The 20,180-nt window shown below is 43.7% G+C and overlaps 1 protein-coding gene across 2 annotated transcripts in view; it reads right to left on the bottom strand.

The window, feature by feature from the left end:
- TMEM242 (transmembrane protein 242) overlaps window positions 1-20,180 on the bottom strand; it is a 166,070-nt gene that overhangs the window by 68,161 nt on the left and 77,729 nt on the right. For both annotated transcript variants that reach the window (XM_044291624.1, XM_044291623.1), the window contains one exon: window positions 15,337-15,437. In XM_044291624.1, the coding sequence (XP_044147559.1) occupies window positions 15,337-15,437 (101 nt within the window). The remainder of the gene's footprint in view (window positions 1-15,336; window positions 15,438-20,180) is intronic.

The following is a 20,180-nucleotide window of genomic DNA, read 5'->3' as shown; positions in this document are numbered from 1 at the left end:
TCAGTTCAGAAGCCTGCATCTCCCTGCATCTCTGATGGTATGGGGTTGCATGAGTGCGTGTGGCATGGAAAGCTTGCATGTCTGGAAAGGCACCATCAATGCAGAAAAATATATTCAGGTTCAACATATGCTCCCATCCAGACGTCATCTCTTTCAGGGAAGACCCTGCATTTTTTCAACAAGATAATGCCAGACCACATTCTGCATCAATCACAACATCATGGCTGCGTAGGAGAAGGATCCGGGTACTGAAATGGCCAGTCTGCAAGTCCAGATCTTTCACCTATATGATGTGCCAAATGTTCTCTAAAGAGGAAGGTGCAACAAAGAAGGCCCAAGACGATTGAACAGATAGAGGCCTGCATTAGACAAGAATGGGAGAGCATTCCTATTTCTAAACTTGAGAAACTGGTCTCCTCGGCCCAGTTTCTCAAGTTTAGAACAACGTCTGTTGAGTGTTGTAAGAAGGGGAGATGCCACACAGTGGTGAAAATGGCCTTGTCCCAACTTTTGGGGGATTTGTTGACACCATGAAATTCTGATTCAACATATTTTTCCCTTAAAATGGTACATTTTCTCAGTTTAAACTTTTGTTCCGTGATTTATGTTCTATTCTGAATAAAATATGAGAAGTTGGCACCTCCACATCATTGCATTCAGTTTTTATTCACGATTTGTATAGTGTCCCAACTTTTTTGGAATCCGGTTTGTAGAAGTGGATCATGGGTTTGGTTGGATACAGACAGGGAGTGCTACATACAGGATTCAAACAAACCAGAGTGATTTCTTTACACAGTGAAAATGGGTCAAGAGACTCCAAATAAAAAAAGCATGGGGAAGATGTACATGAGGTAAGCCACTATGTTAGCATATTGTTAAGAACCATAGAAACACCGGAAAAACCCTTTAAACATCTAGGCCTGGATGGAGCAACAGTGCACAACAGCCGACAACCACCTTGGCTGAAAGATGTCCAATATTAAGAGCTTGGAATGACACCACACGAGGATATCCAGCATCTGTATGTTCCAGTCTGTAAGGGGACATGCCATCCAGTATTACTGTGACCCTGCAGAGTACAGCTCTCGGCTATCTTTGGAATTCCCATGGAAATTGATTGAGCAGTCACGCTTGCTTACTGCTCCGTTTATTTCGGGGGCGCCACAGGGTATGAGGCCCCTGTTTCTTTGATCAGTGGGGGTCCTACATCTGTGACCCCCACTGATCTAATAGTTATCCCCTATCCTGTGGATAGGGGATAACACTATATAACCGGAATACCCCTATAAGTAACGTAAATGCGGAGCAATTGAATATACAGCACTTCAGATGGTGACCAAAATGGTCACCAATGCGCCTTAAAATTTGCAGATGGTGACAAGACTTTTTTGGAGGAGTGTGTGCGTCTGTCGCACCATCCAGGGCCGTACCAGCAGCTAGCGAGTGCCAGGGAAAGGACACAGGTTTAAGATTTTAGCATTTTTTTTTTTTATATTGCCAACATTACTGGTCGTAAGGGGGGGGGGGGGACATTACTCCCGGAAGGGGGGCACTGGGAGACATTACTAGCCATAAAGGGGGCACTAGAGGACAGTATGGGGGGGGGGGGGTTACTACTGTGGAGCATATCTCTATTGTGGGGACAGTGGGGGAGAAATTACTATGTGTGCAGAAATTACTATATAGGACAGTGTGGGAGAAAATGTGTAGACAGTGTGGGGGGGGATTACTATGCAAGGGCAGTGTTGGGGGGGGGGGATTAATCTAAGGTTTTATTATTACTGGGGGCTCTCTATGTGGCATTTGTAATTGCTGTAGACACTATAGGGACATTATTTCTAGCGGGGGTCACTATTTTTTTAGCAGTATAGTACCTGGGGCATTAGGGAGCAGCACGGGCACAGTATTAGGAATCGCAGCAGGATCACATTGTTGGGACACCAGGATAGGGGGGGTGGGCGTTTGATGGAAAAATTTAAAAATGTTACGTGTCTGTAACAAACTCTGTAGAGACAAGATGCAGCTGAAAGACTTTGTCAAGGAGGTCTGGGTCAAATGGAGAAGAGGAAAGAGAAGGTCTACTTGACAGAAGAGGTCACTGGCTGTAAGAGGTATGTGGTGCTGTATTCTCCTATATGTAGTGCTGGCTCATTACTCTGACCCGTGTCATCTTCTCCAAGTCTTTTTTTTTAATTATAATTATATATATTTTTAATTTGGAGACTAAAATTTTTATTTGGTTCCTACATTTTTCAGTCTGGGAGCCAATGGCTCCTGTTTATTTTCTCTAGTCTGTAACACTGATATAGCATCAGAGTTTAAAAAAGTCTTTAAGCCCTTAGGGACCCATGATGTATCGGTACGGCATGGTTCCCGAGTCCTTAAGGACCCATGACGTATCGATACGTCATGTGTTGTTCCGATCACCGCCGCCCGGCGGGCAGTGATCGGAACAAGGTGCCTGCTCAAGTCATGGGGGGGGGTCCCGTGAATACAGAAGTATTGGAATGCAGTGTAAGGCTACTTTCACACTAGCGTTCGGGCGGATCCGTTCTGAACGGATCCGCTCATAATAATGCAGACGGAGGCTCCGTTCAGAACGGATCCGTCTGCATTAAAATGGCAAAAAAAAAGCTAAGTGTGAAAATAGCCTCGGACGGATCCGTCCAGACTTTCAATGTAAAGTCAATGGGGGACGGATCCGCTTGAAGATTGAGCCACATTGTGGCATCTTCAAACGGATCCGTCCCCATTGACTTACATTGTAAGTCTGGACGGATCCGCACGCCTCCGCACGGCCAAGCGGACACCCGAACGCTGCAAGCAGCGTTCAGCTGTCCGCCTGTCCGTGCGGAGGCGAGCGGAGCGGAGGCTGAACGCCGCCAGACTGATGCAGTCTGAGCGGATCCGCTCCATTCAGACTGCATCAGGGCTGGACGGCTGCGTTCGGGTCCGCTCGTGAGCCCCTTCAAACGGAGCTCACGAGCGGACACCCGAACGCTAGTGTGAAAGTAGCCTAAAGGATTAGACCCCCAAAAGTTCAAGTCCCAAAGTGGGACAAAAAATAAAAAAGGTTTAAAAAATAAAGTTTCCCAACAAAAATTTAAAGTTTCAAGTAAAAATAAACAAAAACATAATTTTCCCCAAATAAAAGTAAAAAAAAAAAAAAAAAAAAATTAAAGTAAACATTAGGTATCGCCGCGTCCGTATCGACCGGCTCTATAAAAATATCACATGACCTAACCCCTTAGAAGAACACCGTAAAAAAATTAAAATACAAACTGTGCTAAATAAACAATTTTTTGTCACCTTACATCATAAAAAGTGTAATAGCAAGCGATCAAGAAGTCACACGCACCCCAAAATAGTGCCAATAAAACCATCATCTCATCCCGCAAAAATCATACCCTACCCAAGGTAATCACCCAAAAACTGAAAAAATTATGGCTCTCCGACTATGGAAACAGTAAAACATGAGTTTTTGGGCTTCAAAAAACTGAAGTCATTGTGTAAAACTTACATAAATAAAAAAAAAAAAATTTTTTTTTTTTTTAAAAAGTATACACATTATTAGGTATCGCCGCATCCGTCACAACCTGGTCTATAAAAATATCACATGATCTAACCTGTCAGATGAATGTTGTAAATAACAAAAAATAAAAACGGTGCCAAAACAGCTATTTCTTGTTACCTTGCCTCACATAAAGTGTAATATAGAGCAACCAAAAAAAAAATCATATGTACCCTAAACTAGTACCAACAATACTGCCACCCTATCCCGTAGTTTCTAAAATGGGGCCACTTTTTTGGAGTTTCTACTCTAGGGGTGCATCAGGGGGGCTTCAAATGGGACATGGTGTATTAAAAAATACATCTGCCTTCCAAAAAACGTATTGCACTCCTTTCCTTCTGCGCCCTGCCGTGTGCCCGTACAGCTGTTTACGACCACATATGGGGTGTTTCCGCAAACGGCAGAATCAGGGCCATAAATATTGAGTTTTGTTTGGCTGTTAACCCTTGCTTTGAAAAAGTAAAAAAATATATTTTAAATGGAAAATCTGCCAAATTGAAATTTTGAAATTGTCTCTATTTTCCATTAATTTTTGTGGAACACCTAAAAGGGGTTAACAAAGTTTGTCAAATCTGTTTTGAATACCTTCAGGGGTGTAGTTTATAGAATGGGGTCATTTTTGAGTGGTTTCTATTATGTAAGATGGATTCAGTGCGGGTGCAAAGCGTTCACTTCACGCATTGCACCCGCGCGGAATACTCGCTCGTGTGAAAGGGGCCTAAGGGGTTAAGGGGGGGGGGGGGGGTTGGCTTTTTCTGCAGTTCCGTGGTCAATATGAAAAGCAGGGTAGAAAGGAGGAGGAGTTTTTTTTTTTTTGCCTAGTGGGGATTTTACAATTGAAGCTCTTGGCATTTTATCACCTTCTCTATAGGAAAGTAAAAGAACTGAACAAACTCCATTATATACACACACACACACACACACACACACACATTTGTTTTGCCAGAAACAGCCACCATTTATTTTTATACTGCATGAAGTTTTTATAAGTGGGCAAATTGCATTATAGTCAGTGGGGATCTGGCTTTGCACAGCATTATAAGGCTACAGTACTCTGTTGTACTGTTCCAGAGCGCTGGCAGCACAGGGACATTCCTCCAGTTCTATGAGGCAGTCCTCAAGACCCTGATCTTTTCTGACCGGGAAAGAGCAGGTGGGAGTACCTCGGGAATTGGAGGCGCCCGGATCGTCCCTGGCCAACACTTTCCAGGTGTGGTACCCCATACTGGGAAGAACCCCCAAAAACTGCAGAGGGTGTCGCAGGAGGGGGATACGGAAGGACACCACTACTCAATGTGACACGTGCCCCGATCATCCGGGCCTCTGCCTTATCGGTTGCTTCAGGGAGTACCACACTTCCATAGAGTTCTAAATTTATAATCCCCTTCCCCAACTTAGCCACTGACTATTGAAGAGAAAAAAAAATATATAATACACTTACTAGGTAGCGCAGAGTTGGCAATAATCTCCTCTGTAAATATACCCCTAACCCCCAGATTAACACAGTAAAACAAAAAAATTGCAAAAAAAGATTTTTTTGGTCACCTTACATAATAAAAAAAAAGTGCAATAGCAAGCGATCGAAAAAGTCATATAGCCCCCAAAATAGTGCCAATAAAACAGTCCCCTTATCCTGCAAAAAATTAGCCCCTACCTAATACAAATCGGCAAATTAATAAATAAAAAAAATCTGGACTATAGAGAAACAAAAAAAATATAATTTTTTTTGTATCCCAAAAAAAATTGTCTAAAACCTAAATAATTGTAAAATAAGACTTATTAGGTAATCGCCACGTCCGCAATAAACTCCTCTGTAAAAATACCCCATGACGGGGGCGTGGCCGGAAGCTGATATGAGAGGACGCATGTAGAGAAGCTCCGAGCCTATATCCCTAACTTCTACTTTATCCTGACACTTAACCGCCGCAAAAATTACCTCCAGAACCAGCAGGAGATCGGGGAAGTCCCGCAGTATAAGTATGTCCCGTAACAAAGCGCAGTCCGCTACAGAACGACTCCGGGAGTTTGCCCGCGTGGAAGACCAAGATGGCGCGGGCTCACGTGTCTCACCACCTGCAGAGATAGCGGAGGACCCCGCGCATGTGGGAGCGGAGCAAGCGGCCGCCGAACCATCCCTTAAGCAAGTCACCGAACAGCTACTACATGCAATATCTACCTGCCGCACATCGATGGTGAGGAAGTGAAGGTAGACATAGGCCTGCTTCGCCACGATGTGCAGGCTATCCGGGAACGTGTGAAAGAGACTGAGACCAGGATCTCTGATGTGGAGGACCGCTTACAGCCGTTGCCTACGAAAGTACAGGAGCTGGAGCAAAAGGTCAGCTTCTGGCAACAAAAGTGTGACGATTATGAGAACCATACACGCCGTAATAACTTACGGATAATTGGAATGCCTGAAAAAGCTGAGGGCAATAATCCGTGCGAGTTTGTCACCACATGGCTACGCAGCTCCTTTCCAGAGGCGTCCTTCTCAGCAGCATTTATTATAGAACGCGCACACCGAGTACCCGCCAAACCCTTTCCACCGGGGAACCCACCGAGACCACTACTAGCAAGACTACTGAACTCGATGGATAGAGATCATGTGTTACAAATGGCGCGCACCAGACGGGAGCTCAAGTATGAAAATAGCACCATCATGATTTTCCCGGACTTCTCGTCTGAATTACAGAAAAGGAGAGCGACATTTGGCACAGTGAAAAGGAGGCTGAGAGAGAAGAATCTACCTTACTCCATGGTATACCCGGCCCGTTTAAGAGTAGTGGATGGGGAAGTGAGCCGTTTTTTCAACAACCCTGATGAAGCCACTGCCTGGCTGGCTGGTAGGGGGAGAAACGCAGGGGCCCCAAGATAAAGATGCGGACAACTAAGTCTTGCTGACGGCATAGCAAGGAGAGCCGGGGTTCTTGAGGCCCTTATCTGTGGTAAAGTTTTATATGAATATATAGTCAGCCTGATGGAAATTGAGACATTTCTGGACCCTGTCATAGTTTTTATCCTCTGTTACTATTCATATTCATGATTATACCTGAGCAGGATTAGTAAAGAGGGGACAGGAAGGGAGTGGAATGAATAGTACTGTTAATTTAGAGGTTATATTGAGAACACAGAGCAGGCTGAGGAAAACCAGAAAGGGGTGGAATCCCCTGATGCTCTAACGATCCAAGTTCTAAACCGGCTCCCTGTTAGAAGTTAGGGAGTGAGCTTATGTTTTGGTTATAGTTTTCTTTCTTTTCCTCGTATCAGTTATAGGATCTTTAGTGCGATTGGTGAATTATCAAATGCACACCCCGTTTATATGCAGTGCCACCTAACTAAAGTGGTATATGAGCCGAGAGTGCAAGGTATGATTCGCAGTTACACCATGCGAGCACTCACAGTTTATGTCAGGACCAGCCTGACGGTTCAATTTTTGTATGTTATATTCTGTATCAATCATATGGTAACAAAGGGAGGAAGACGATTGATGAATGAGGTCCTTGAAACCAAAACACCATGTCAGAACTGCGTATAATGTCTTGGAATGGGGACAGCTAGGAAACGTACCATGGTATTCTCGGCTGTGAGGAAATTCAATCCCCATATCTTATGTTTGCAGGAGACTCACTTGACAGCCGGGAATACTGGGAGGTTGCAGAAACCCTGGGTACAGTGGGCACAACATTCATGCCACACGAATCTGTCCAGAGGGGTGTCAATACTGGTGCATAAATCCCTTAGATGGGAACTGGATCAGATAGATTCGGCAGGGAGATATGTATTTGTAGCGGCATATATTAATTGTACGTTGTATGTAATACTGGGTATTTACATTCCACCACCTTTCTCCATGCAAGTGGTACAACAAGCTGTGAGTTTCGCAGCCTCTTACCCATCAGCCCGTATAATAAGTCTCGGAGACTTTAATATGACTTTTAAAGATAGGGAACTAGATAGGCATCACCAGGCGGGGTCAGTGGATAATCAGCTTCATAATAAAACGCCTCTTGCAGAGCTAGTAGAGGAGGTAGGTTGGTCAGATATGTGGCGCCTTAAATATCCTGATGATAGGCAGTATTCATGTCATTCAGCTAGTCACAACACTCGAATAGATTTCGCCCTAGGTAACATACATATGTGCTCTTTAGCATATAATATAGAGTATGCGTCTAGAGGTGTATCCAATCACGCACCAGTGCAACTAAAGCTGATATTAGATGTGGGGGTGATCAGACGCTCAACACGGATTAACCCCTTTTGGTTGACCCTGTTTGGACCGTCTGATCACATTCCTGATCAGCTAGCGGTTTTTATGGAAGGCCATGAAGAAGAAACTAACAATACGTTGCTATGGGAAACTATGAAGGCATATCTTAGAGGATGCGATCCTCTATATCATATATTAAAAAAAACAGCAGCTAGACAGGAGGAAGGATTAGCAACAGAGTGCTCAAGGGTGGAAGCAGCATATATAGATGATTCCAGTGACGCAAATAGAGAGGCTTGGCTGACGACAGGAAGGCAGTATTTAACCTTACTTAAGGAGAAAGCTCAAAGGAAAATGTTCTTTACCAAACAAACATACTTTGAAATGGGAAACCAATCTAGTAAGCTTTTGGCCCACATAGTTAGGCAAAATCAGACCTCCCCTGCGGTGCTGAGAATATAAGCAATAGATGGACGGATACTCTCTGAACCGGAATCTATAGCGAACAGGTTTCAAGAGTACTATAGAGATTTGTATGAATCTAGGGCGAACTACGAGATAGCAGATGTCGTACAATATCTCGAATTCCCTACTTTGTCGCTAGAGGCGGTGGAGAGCCTGGAGGCTCCTATAACTGCTCTGGAGATACAGGAAGCCATAGCACAGCTAGCCAGGGGGAAGGCCTCAGGTCCCGATGGACTTCCCCTAGAAGTTTATATTAAGCCCTTAGGGACCCATGACGTACCGGTACGGCATGTTTCCCGAGTCCTTAAGGACCCATGACGTACCGGTACGTCATGAGTTTAAATTGAGATTGTGGCGCCCCAGGGGTTAATCCGCACAGGATGCCGGCTGAAATCATTCAGCCGGCATCCTGTCACAACGCCTGGGGGGGTCATATGACCCCCCCGTATCGGCGATCGCAGCAAACCGCAGGTCAATTCAGACCTGCGGTTTGTTGCTATTTCTGCTGTTTCTGATCGCCGCGGTCCCTGACCGCGGCGATCAGAAACTTTAGTGTGGCACAAATCTATAGTGATCACCCCCCCTGCACCCCTGCATGATTTTAGCCTGGTGGGAGGTGCAGGGGGGGTGTTGCGGGGGGTGTTGCGGGCGGTGTGGGCGGTGCGGGAGGTGTGGCAGGCGGGATCGCGATCCCCCGCCCGCCTCGCGCCGAATAATCGTTGGCTTCTAGTGGGTATACCAGGGTGCCAGCACATTGCTGGCACCCTGGTATAAACAGCTGACATCTGTGAATGGATGTCAGCCGTTTAACCCTTTCCATACAGCGGTCCTTACGGACCGCTGTATGGAAAAAGTTAACAGTAAGATGCGGCTCCCTCCCTCTCCCATCGGGGGGCTGCTGTGCCTTTGCAGCCCCCGATGGGAGAGAGCCCCCAGACAGCCCCCCGAAGCCCCAGTCCTTACCCTTCCCCGTCTGCGAAGTTGTGGCAGACGGGGAAGGTTCCCATGGCAACAGGACGCCTGCTCAGGCGTCCTGCTGTCCATGGTGCTGAACAGATCTGTGCTGAAAGCATAGATCTGTTCAGTGTAAGTAAAATACAGTACAGAAACATATATAGGTTCTGTACTGTATTATGCAGACACCAGACCCACTGGATCTTCAAGAACCAAGTGGGTCTGGGTCAAAAAAAAAGTAAGAAAAAGTGAAAAAAAAAAGTGAAAATCAAAAAACACATTTATCACTAATTAAAAATTAAAAAAAAAAAAATTCCTTACACATGTTTGGTATCGCCGCGTCCGTAAAGACCTGATCTATAAAACGGTCATGTTACTTTCCCCGCACGGTGAACGCCATAAAAATAAAAAAATAAAAACTATGAGAAAATTTAAATTTTGCCCACCTTACTTCCCAAAAAAGGTAATAAAAAAGTGATCAAAAAAGTCGCATGTACGCCAAAATAGTGCCAATCAAACCGGCATCTCATCCCGCAAAAAATGAGACCCTACCCAAGATTATCGCCCAAAAACTGAAAAAACTATGGCTCTTAGACTATGGAAACACTAAAACATCATTTTTTTGGTTTCAAAAATTAAATCATTGTGTAAAACTTACATAAATAAAAAAAAAAGTATACATATTAGGTATCTCTGCGTCCGTATCGACCGGCTCTATAAAAATATCACATGAGTTAACCCTTCAGGTGACCACCGTAAAAAAATAAAAATAAAAACGGTTTAAAAAAAGCAATTTTTTGTCATCTTACGTCACAAAAAGTGCAATAGCAAGCGATCAAAAAGTCATATGCACCCCAAAATAGTGCCAATAAGACAGCCATCTCATCCCGCAAAAAATGAGACCCTACATAAGATAATCGCCCAAAAACTTACATAAATAAAAAAAAAAGTATACATATTAGGTATCGCCGCGTCCGTGAGAACCTGCTCTATAAAATTACCACATGATCTAACCTTTCAGATGAATGTTGTAAATAACAAAAAAAAAAAAAACGGTGCCAAAAAAGCTATTTCTTGTTACCTTGCCGCACAAAAAGTGTAATATAGAGCAACCAAAAATCATATGTACCCTAAACTAGTACCAAGAAAACTGCCACCTTATCCCGTAGTTTCTAAAATGGGGTCACTTTTTTGGAGTTTCTACTCTAGGGGTGCATCAGGGGGGCTTCAAATGGGACATGGTGTAAAAAAAACAGTCCAGCAAAATCTGCCTTCCAAAAACCGTATGGCATTCCTTTCCTTCTGCGCCCTGCCGTGTGCCCGTACAGCAGTTTACGACCACATATGGGGTGTTTCTGTAAACTACAGAATTAGGGCCATAAATAATGAGTTTTGTTTGGCTGTTAACCCTTGCTTTGTTACTTGAAAAAATATATTAAAATGGAAAATCTGCCAAAAAAGTGAAATTTTGAAATTGTATCTCTATTTTCCATTATATCTTGTGCAACACCTAAAGGGTTAACAAAGTTTTTAAAATCAGTTTTGAATACCTTGAGGGATGTAGTTTCTTATATGGGGTCACTTTTATGGAGTTTCTACTCTAGGGGTGCATCAGGGGGCTTCAAATGGGACATGGTGTCAAAAAACCAGTCCAGCAAAATTTGGCTTCCAAAAACCAAACGGCGCAGCTTTCACTCTACGCCCTGCTGTGTGGCCGTACAGTAGTTTACGGCCACATATGGGGTGTTTCTGTAAACGGCAGAGTCAGGGCAATAAAGATACAGTCTTGTTTGGCTGTTAACCCTTGCTTTGTTAGTGGAAAAAAAATGGGTTAAAATGGAAAATTAGGCAAAAAAATGAAATTCTCAAATTTCATCCCCATTTGCCAATAACTCTTGTGCAACACCTAAAGGGTTAACAAAGTTTGTAAAATCAGTTTTGAATACCTTGAGGGGTGTAGTTTATAGAATGGGGTCATTTTTGGGTGGTTTCTATTATGTAAGCCTCGCAAAGTGACTTCAGAGCTGTAGTGGTCCCTAAAAATTGGGTTTTTGTAAATTTCTGAAAAATTTCAATATTTGCTTCTAAAGTTCTAAACCTTGTAACATCCCCAAAAAATAAAATATCATTCCCAAAATAATTCCAACCTGAAGTAGACATATGGGGAATGTAAAGTCATCACAATTTTTGGGGGTATTACTATGTATTACAGAAGTAGAGAAACTGAAACTTTGAAATTTGCAAATTTTTCCAAATTTTTTGTAAATTATGTATTTTTTTATGCAAAAAAAATAATTTTTTTGACTTCATTTTACCAGTGTCATGAAGTACAATATGTGACGAAAAAACAATCTCAGAATTGCCTGGATAAGTCAAAGTGTTTTAAAGTTATCAGCACTTAAAGGGACACTGGTCAGATTTGCAAAAAATGGCCAAGTCCTTAAGGTGAAATAGGGCTGAGTCCTTAAGGGGTTAAGTATGCTTCCCATATCAACCCGTTACTACTGCGTATGTATAAAGAAGCATTTAAGAATGGTTGTTTTCCACCGTCACTGTATGACGCAACTATTGTAGTACTCTTGAAACCAGGAAAGGATGCGGATGAATGTGAATCATACCGTCCGATATCCCTATTGAATATAGATTATAAGATTATAGCAAAGATCTTAGCCATGCGACTTGGGAAAGTAGCCTGCACCTTGGTGCATTCAGATCAATCCGGATTCTTACCAGGCAGGTCTACCACTGATAATATTAGGAGGGTGCAAGTGGTGACCCAGATTGGGCTCCAGAGACAGGAGGAATGGGCCCTGGCGTCTTTAGACACAGCAAAGGCTTTCGACTGTCTAATGGCCCTATTTATTCCAGATCCTTAAAAAAAATTGGTTTTGGCCCTAGATATCTGCAGTGGGTGGAAATGTTATATAAACGCCCAAGAGCGGACATATTGGTGAATGGGATGCGCTCAGAAAGGTTCAGTCTGGGGCGAGGTACCAGGCAAGGATGTCCTCTGTCACCTTTATTGTTCGCCTTAGCCATAGAGCCATTAGTTATACGAATTAGGGCAGACTCACAGTTCCAGGGTACCCGTACAGGGGAACAAGAAGATAGAGTGGGCCTATATGCTGATGACATGGTGCTCTTCATGTCACAGACTGAATCCACACTCCCTAGGGCAATTGCAATAATAGAATAATTTAGCCAGTTTTCAGGATTAAGAATAAATTGGTCCAAATCGACTCTGTGTCCACTGTACCAGATGGATGACAGCGTTGGCCGAGGGGAATTACCCATTGTAAATAGCTATAAATACCTAGGTATATACATAACAAAGGATGTCATGTCCTATCATGATCTAAATATTCAGCCACTTATAACATATTGCAAAGAAAAATGCAGGGTATGGCAAGGATTGCCTTTATCAGTTTCAGGGAGAATAAATCTGATAAAACTGATCATTCTGCCAAAGTGTCTGTATATTCTACAGCATGCTCCATATTTAATCCCGAAAGCTGTTTTTCTAAAAATTAACTCTTTGCTTTCACCCTTTATCTGGGGAGCTAATAGACCCAAGCTGTCAATGGGGAATCTAACCAGTTTTAAAAAAGAAGGAGGTATGTCTCTACCAGACATTCACTTGTACTACCTTGCAGGGCAATTGAGGAATATCAAGTCATGGTTGAATCCGGAAGGTCCTCTCTGTAGACAGGAGAAACAATAGGCCGAGTTTCTGGGTCTCACTAACCTATGGCCGGTTCTAGAACCACCGAAATTGTCCCCTCGCAAATTATTACCGATCCACAGGGTGGCAGTCCAGGTGTGGACAGCCTGCAAGCGTCTGCATGATATGGAGACGGATCTGTTAGAGACCCCAGTTTGGGATAACCCCATGTTCCCTGATTTGTTGATACTACAGGGCAAAACATTCTGGAAGGAGCATGGGGTTATCACAATGGGAAATCTGTATACAAATAAATGCTTTCAATGATTTTGAATCTATGAGTCGTAAATATGAGCTACCGAGACAGGCATTTTTTAGATACCTGCAGTTGAGACATGCCCTACAGACACATTATCGGAACAACCCAGTCCTCTTCTCCTCTTTTCCAATGATTGGTATTATACGCTCTCAAGGACCACGAGGCTTCATTTCAGCATTATACACTCACCTCTTAGATGTCAAGCTGAAAGGTACCCCTATGTTAGCCTTGGATAAATGGAAAGCTGTGATTCCTGACTTGTCCGAAGAAGATATAGAGGATGTGCTGGAATCCCCCACACTAGTGTCGCCGGCCATAAATAACAAATTTATTCAAGTATGTATAATACACCAAAGTTACTTAACTCCGTCCAGACTATTCAGGATAGGCAGACGTACTCACTCCGTATGCCATAGATGCACGTCAGAGGGCGCTGATTTCTGGCACCTCATCTGGGCGTGTCCAGTTTTACAAACATTTTGGGGGTGAAGTTATAAACTTGCTCTCAGGTCTTATAGGCAACACACTCTCACTAGCCCCGAAAATTTGCATATTTGGAATACTAGATGAAATTGTATACCCACACCACACTAGGATTTTTCTGAGAGAGACATTGTTTTTAGCACGCAAGGCAATAGCCATGAGATGGATGGGGGACAGGGCGCCCACCCTTACGCAGTGGAAACAACTGGTTAACACTGTCATACCATATGAAAACAGTGTATAAGAATAGGGGCTGCTCGCCCAAATTTCAAAAAGTGTGGGGGACATGGTGTGCATCTCCTAGGACAGCTTATTCTGCTAGAAGACTAACTGAAGCTCTAAATGCGGAACAAGTCGGATAAATGTACAAACCTTGACATGCGAAAATAGTAGGTACAGGTGAAAGCAATGGAAACTATGAGGGGGGTTATACTAGAAGATTTTACTCAGCCATGCAAATAACTTGTCTAGAAAAGAATAAGCAAAAGATTGCATACAGCATAAAAGTTTATTGTGTTATTTTTTTTTTCTCTTTTATTTTGCAAAGTTGTGTCACTTTTGTGTCATTATCAACATTACTGATGTACATTATGTCATGGAATATGTACAAAGATTGTCATCATAATTGACTTTGTGTGTTCAATAAAAAGAATAAAAAAAAAAAAAAAAAATACCCCATGACCTAACCCCCCAGATTAAGGCTACTTTCACACTAGCGTTCATGGGTCCGTTCGTGAGCTCCGTTTGAAGGAGCTCACGAGCGGACCCGAACGCCTCCGTCCAGCCCTGATGCAGTCTGAATGGATGCAGATCCGCTCAGACTGCATCAGTCTGGCGGCGTTCAGCCTCCGCTCCGCTCGCCTCCGCACGGACAGGCGGACAGCTGAACGCTGCTTGCAGCGTTCAGCTGTCCGCCTGGCCGTGCGGATCCGTTCAGACTTACAATGTAAGTCAATGGGAACGGATCCGCTTGAAGATGAGCCCATATGGCTCAATCTTCAAGCGGATCCGTCCCCCATTGACTTTACATTGAAAGTCTGAACGGATCCGCTCAGGCTACTTGCGCACTTGCAAAATTTTTCTAAGTTATTAATGCAGACGGATCCGTACTGAACGGAGTCTCCGTCTGCATTAATATGATTGGATCCGTTCAGAGCGGATCCGATCAAGCGCAAGTGTGAAAGTAGCCTAACACGGTCCAAAAAATAAATAAATACATAAATAAATGGTGCCAAAACAGCTATTTTTGGCACTTTTCCATTTCAATCCGTCATTTCCGGTAAAAACCAAGGGTTATCAGCCAAACAAAACTTTATAATATTTATTACCCTGATACTGCAGTTTACAGAAACGCCACATTTGTGGTTGTAAACTGCTGTATCAGTAAAAGGGAGGCGCAAAAGGAAAGGACCGACGTGGTTTCTGGAAGGCCGATTTTGATGGCCTTAGGACCTACACCTAAAAGACAATGGGGGAATATCCTAGCGATATGCCCCCCATTGTCTGAGATGAGACAACCCATTTAAATATATCACAGAAACATCCGACAAAGGCGCAGGAAACTTTATGAAAACCTGTGTCAGTCTCAGAGTTCCTGTCCACAACTGTATTGCATTACTGTTGCATCTGCTTTCATTAGTCCATACAGTAGGATATGGAAAGGTAGAAGCACACACCTTATTAAACCAGTTAGGACTCCTCTTCTTTGCAAGGGACAATGTAGTTCCGAAACCAGCAAGCATTCCTGCAGTTGCAACTGTCCCAAGAAAAATGCCACCTGATGGATAAAAATATATAGATTGGAATCTTACATTTTCAAATAATAACCCCCCTAAGAAGCGATAAGGGGTTGCTCAGCCAGAATAATGGCTGTATGTGTGTTTAAAATAGAAGAAAGTCCATTTACTAATATACATGAATTAACAAATGTGTCCAGTCTCCCGCTGTCAGCCCCCCCCCCCCCCCTTCCCCTTCAAAACGGCAGTTGGGGCGAGGCTGGCTGGGCGCAAGTGGAGATGAAACGCCGCCCCTTGGGCAGATTGAAGACACTTCAACCAGGTTATAAAACTTCAGTTTACTGTATTTATAAGGCTACTTTCACACCTGCGTTCGATCGGATCCGTTCTGAACGGATCCGCTCATATTAATGCAGACGGATCCGTCTGCATTATAACTTTGAAAAATTTTCTAAGTCTGAAAGTAGCCTGAGCGGATCCGTTCAGACTTTACATTGAAAGTCAATGGGGGACGGATCCGCTTGAAGATTGAGCCATATGGTGTCATCTTCAAGCGGATCCGTCCCCATTGACTTACATTGTTAGTCGGAACGGATCCGCTCGCCTCCGCACGGCCAGGCGGACACCCGAACGCTGCTTGCAGCGTTCAGGTGTCCGCTCACTGAGCGGAGCGGAGGCTGAGCGCTGGCAGGCGGATGCATTCTCAGTGGATCCGCCTCCACTGAGAATGCATTAGGGCCAGACGGCTGCGTTCAGGGCCGCTCGTGAGCCCCTTCAAACGGAGCTCACGAGCGGACACCTGAACGCAGGTGTGAAAGGAGCCGAAGGTGGACAGGGGGGATACTTACATGATTTTAATACACTTTAGAAGACCTGTACTGTCATATATACCTAAATATGCTTATTGGGCCTGTCAGCGCCCGGGGATCTCACTGCGCTTACTAAAGGGGGTACTGACCACTTTGACCCCCTAAGCGGTTTACGGAATTTGGAAACACTTGGCTGTGAAAATGAAAAAGTTTCATTTCTTCCAATAAAATGTTGCTTTAGCCCCAAATTTTTCATTTTCACAAGGAGAAAAAGCACCCCATAATTTGTTACCCATTTTCTCCTGCAAACGGCAACCCCCCATATGTGGTGGTAAACTGCTATAAGGGCACATGACAGGATTCAGAACGGAAGGAGAGCCATATGCCTTTTGCAATGCAGATTTTGATGGATTGGTTTATTACTGATTATTATAGAGTCATTGTCTTATGTGGGGGCTCTTTTTACGGGATGAGGCAACGTTTTCATTGGTACTATTTTGGGGTACATAGGACTTTGATTGCTTGGTATTACACTTTTTTTTTCACCTTGCCTCACAAAAAGTCTGTTTTGGCATATTTTTTTTACAGCATTCACCTGAGGGAGCATATAATGCGATATTATAGAGCAGGTTGTTACAGACGCAGCAATACCTAATATGTCTATCATTTTTATTTTTGTTAAGTTTTACACAGTGAAAGCATTTTTTGAACAGAATAAAATATTGTTTTTCTGTTGCCATTTTCCGAGAGCCCTATTACGTTACTTTCACACTCGCGTATTGTGTGGATCCATCATAGACGGATTCATTCAGATAATACAGCTGTATGCACCCGTTCAGAACGGATCCATTTGTATTATCTTTAACATAGCCAAGACGGATCAGTCCTAAACACCATTGAAAGCCAATGGAGGACGGATCCATTTTCTATTGTGCTAGATTGTGTCAGTAAAAACGGATCCGTCCCCATTGACTTACAATGTGTGTCAGAAAGGATCCATTTGGCTCTGTTTCATCAGACAGACACCAAAGCGGGATGGAGACTGAACTGATGCATTCTGAGCGGATTCTTTTCTATTCAGAATGCAAACTGATCCGTGTGAAAGTAGACTTATTTGTATTTTTTTGGGGCGATTGTCTTCGGTTGGGGCTCATTTTTTGCAGGATGAGATGACGGTTTGATTGGTACCATTTTAGGGTACATAAGACACTTTGATCGCTTGGTGTTATACTTTTTGCGAGGCAAGGTGACAAAAGGGTTAATTACCCTTACCGGTAATTGGTTTTTCCAATAGGCTCCACAACGGCATGTACAGGAGGGTGTCCCCGCCCCAGGACAGGAAACAATGCAAAAGCACATAATTTAAAAAGGCCTCCTCCCCTTACCTAGTCAGTCAATAAGATAGGACACGGAAGTGATGCAAGAACAAAATATGTATTAACCATTAACAAATTACATAATTTGCAAAGAGACAAAAAGAAAAAAGGGAGGGAAATCCCAGTGCCGTAGTGGAGGCTATTGGAAAACCAATTACCAGTAAGCGTAATTAACCCTTTTCCCGGCGCTCCACAACGGCATTCACAGGAGGATTAACAAAGTAATAAAAATTAGGGCGGGACCACGGCAGAAAGGATTCTGCGGCCAAAGGACAAGTCTTTGTTCTTAAGAAGGTCTAATTTATAACGATTAAAAAAAAAAAAAAAGTCATAGGGCTTGCCCACAGATCTTGTCTAATGAGACTGAAGTAGACTCCGCCCAGGAAGATGACACTGCTCTGGTAGAATGGGTTTTTATCCCAGGGGGGATGACGATTTTTTTGGACATAAGCAGCCCATCTGTCCCTTATTTGGACCCAGGTATTAGAGGAAGAGATGGTTTGACTGCCTGAAGTTACTGGTGGTATGCAGGTAGGATAACACGGTCCTTCTCACATCCAGGTTGTGGAATCTCCTATCACTTTCCATAGTGGGAGATGGACAGAAGTAAGGCAACAAAACTTCCTTTTCACAATGAAACCTGGAAACCACCTTGGGAAGAAAAGCAGGGCAATGTCTGAGAATTATGCGGTCGTCCAGTACCGTAAGATACGGAGGCTTGTGAGAGAACGCCTGAATTTCTCCAATTCTCCTAGCAGTTGTTATTGCTACAGGAAAAACTGTTTTGTAGGCAAGCATCCTTAAAGAAATCCGTTCAACTGGTTCAAACGGAGATTCCATTAGAACTGAGAGGACCAAGCTCAGGTCCCAGGGAGGAATGATGGAACGGCAGGTAGGTAAACTTCTTGTTGCCTCCTTTAAGAAACGCTTGATGAGTGGGGAGTCTGCCAGTCTTTTATCCAGAAAGGCACTTAAAACTGAAACCTGCACCTTGAGCATTGCAGGCCAGAGACCCTTATCTAATCCCACCCCGGAATGTCTGGAGAAAGGCGATTATTTAAAGGGAACCTGTCACCAGGATATTGGCCATAGAGCTGGGGACATGGGCTGCTAGATGGCCGCTAGCACATCCGCAATACCCAGTCCCCAGAGCTCTCTGCGCTTTTATTGTGTTAAAAAACTGTTTTGATCCAAATGCAAATGACCTGATATGAGTCCTGTATCCGGAGATGAGTCAAGCGGAAAGGAGCCCAGCACCGCCCCGCGTCCTCCGAATCTCCTCCTTGCTGGCTGACGTCACAGAGCTGGAGCGCCGAAATCTTGCGATGCGCGAGCTAGCTGAACATGATGCCGACACAGTGCATGCGATAGCTCGCGCATCGCGAGATTTCGGCGCTCCAGCTCTGACGTCACAATTCAAAGTTTTATACTGTACACCATCCGGTAAAATTGACCAGTTATCTTCATCCTCCACGTCAGTACGGTTCCAACAATACCACAATTTTTCTTGCGTTTATTTTTATTTTTTTATCTTTGAGGAATAAAAAACCCTTTTTCTCATAACCATATTCTGACCCCTATAACTTTTTTATATATCAGCGCTCAGCTCATAGCCTGAGAGAATAAAAAGCCTCTCAGGCTATGAGCTGAGCGTTGCGATATACCAGGAGAAGGGCGCGGCGCCCAGGTAGAACAGTAGGTGCAGGGAGATCCCTGGGCGCTGCTCTCCATGTCTGTATAGTTAGTTTAGATGTTTTATTCTAGTGAAAGGTCCTCTTTGACCTTCCCCTGACATGGCGTCATTGTGTGGGAGGAGTTTTCAGGATTGAATAGGAATCCTTTTCCTCTGTCCTTAGAAGGGTCAAGGAGGTGGCAGCCTTCTTTCTTCTGATCCAGCCTCGATTTATGCTTGTTCTGAAAGGATGGTCTTTGATGAAAGCAACAGTTATCAAGGGGAAATCCTTTTTTCTTATCGGAGGCCCTTTCAAGAATATCATCTAATCCCAAGCCAAATAATCTATCTCCTTCACAGGGGGAAAATCGAGCAAAGGCGTTTTTTTTTTACCTGGCTTCACCAGACCACGTACAAAGCCAGATTGCTCTATGAGCCGCATTAGATAGAGCAGTTGACCTGACAGAAAGTCTAACAATCTGCAGACGCATCTGCTAAAAAATTTGACTTTTTTTATTTTTAATACAGGCAGGGAAGATAAGATTTCCTCCCCCGGGGTACCAGCTGCCAAGTGGTCTTCTTACTGATTTAGCCAGACGGATAGCGATCTGGCTGTGCAGGTAGAAGCAATACTGGGACGCAGCATAGCAGTATTTGTTTCCCAGGCCTTCTTCAATAAACTTTCAGACTTCTTGTCCATGGGATCTCGCAAGAGACCCATGTCCTCAAACGGCAAAGAGTTTTTTTTTGTTTGTTTTTTATGCGCTTAACCGGGGCATCGATCTTTGGCGTTTTGTCCCACAGATTAGATTTGGTGTCCTCAAAGGGATATTTCCTTTTAAAAGAATTTGCCACATTTGTTCTTCTCTCAGGATCTCTCCATTCTTTGGATATCAGGGATTTTATGTTGTTATGGATGGGGGAAGA

Source organism: Bufo gargarizans, chromosome 4 (assembly GCF_014858855.1).
Source record: "Bufo gargarizans isolate SCDJY-AF-19 chromosome 4, ASM1485885v1, whole genome shotgun sequence".
NCBI lineage: Eukaryota > Metazoa > Chordata > Amphibia > Anura > Bufonidae > Bufo > Bufo gargarizans.
The sequence above is the reverse complement of the archived record's forward strand: the minus strand, read 5'-3'. Positions and strand labels throughout refer to the sequence as shown.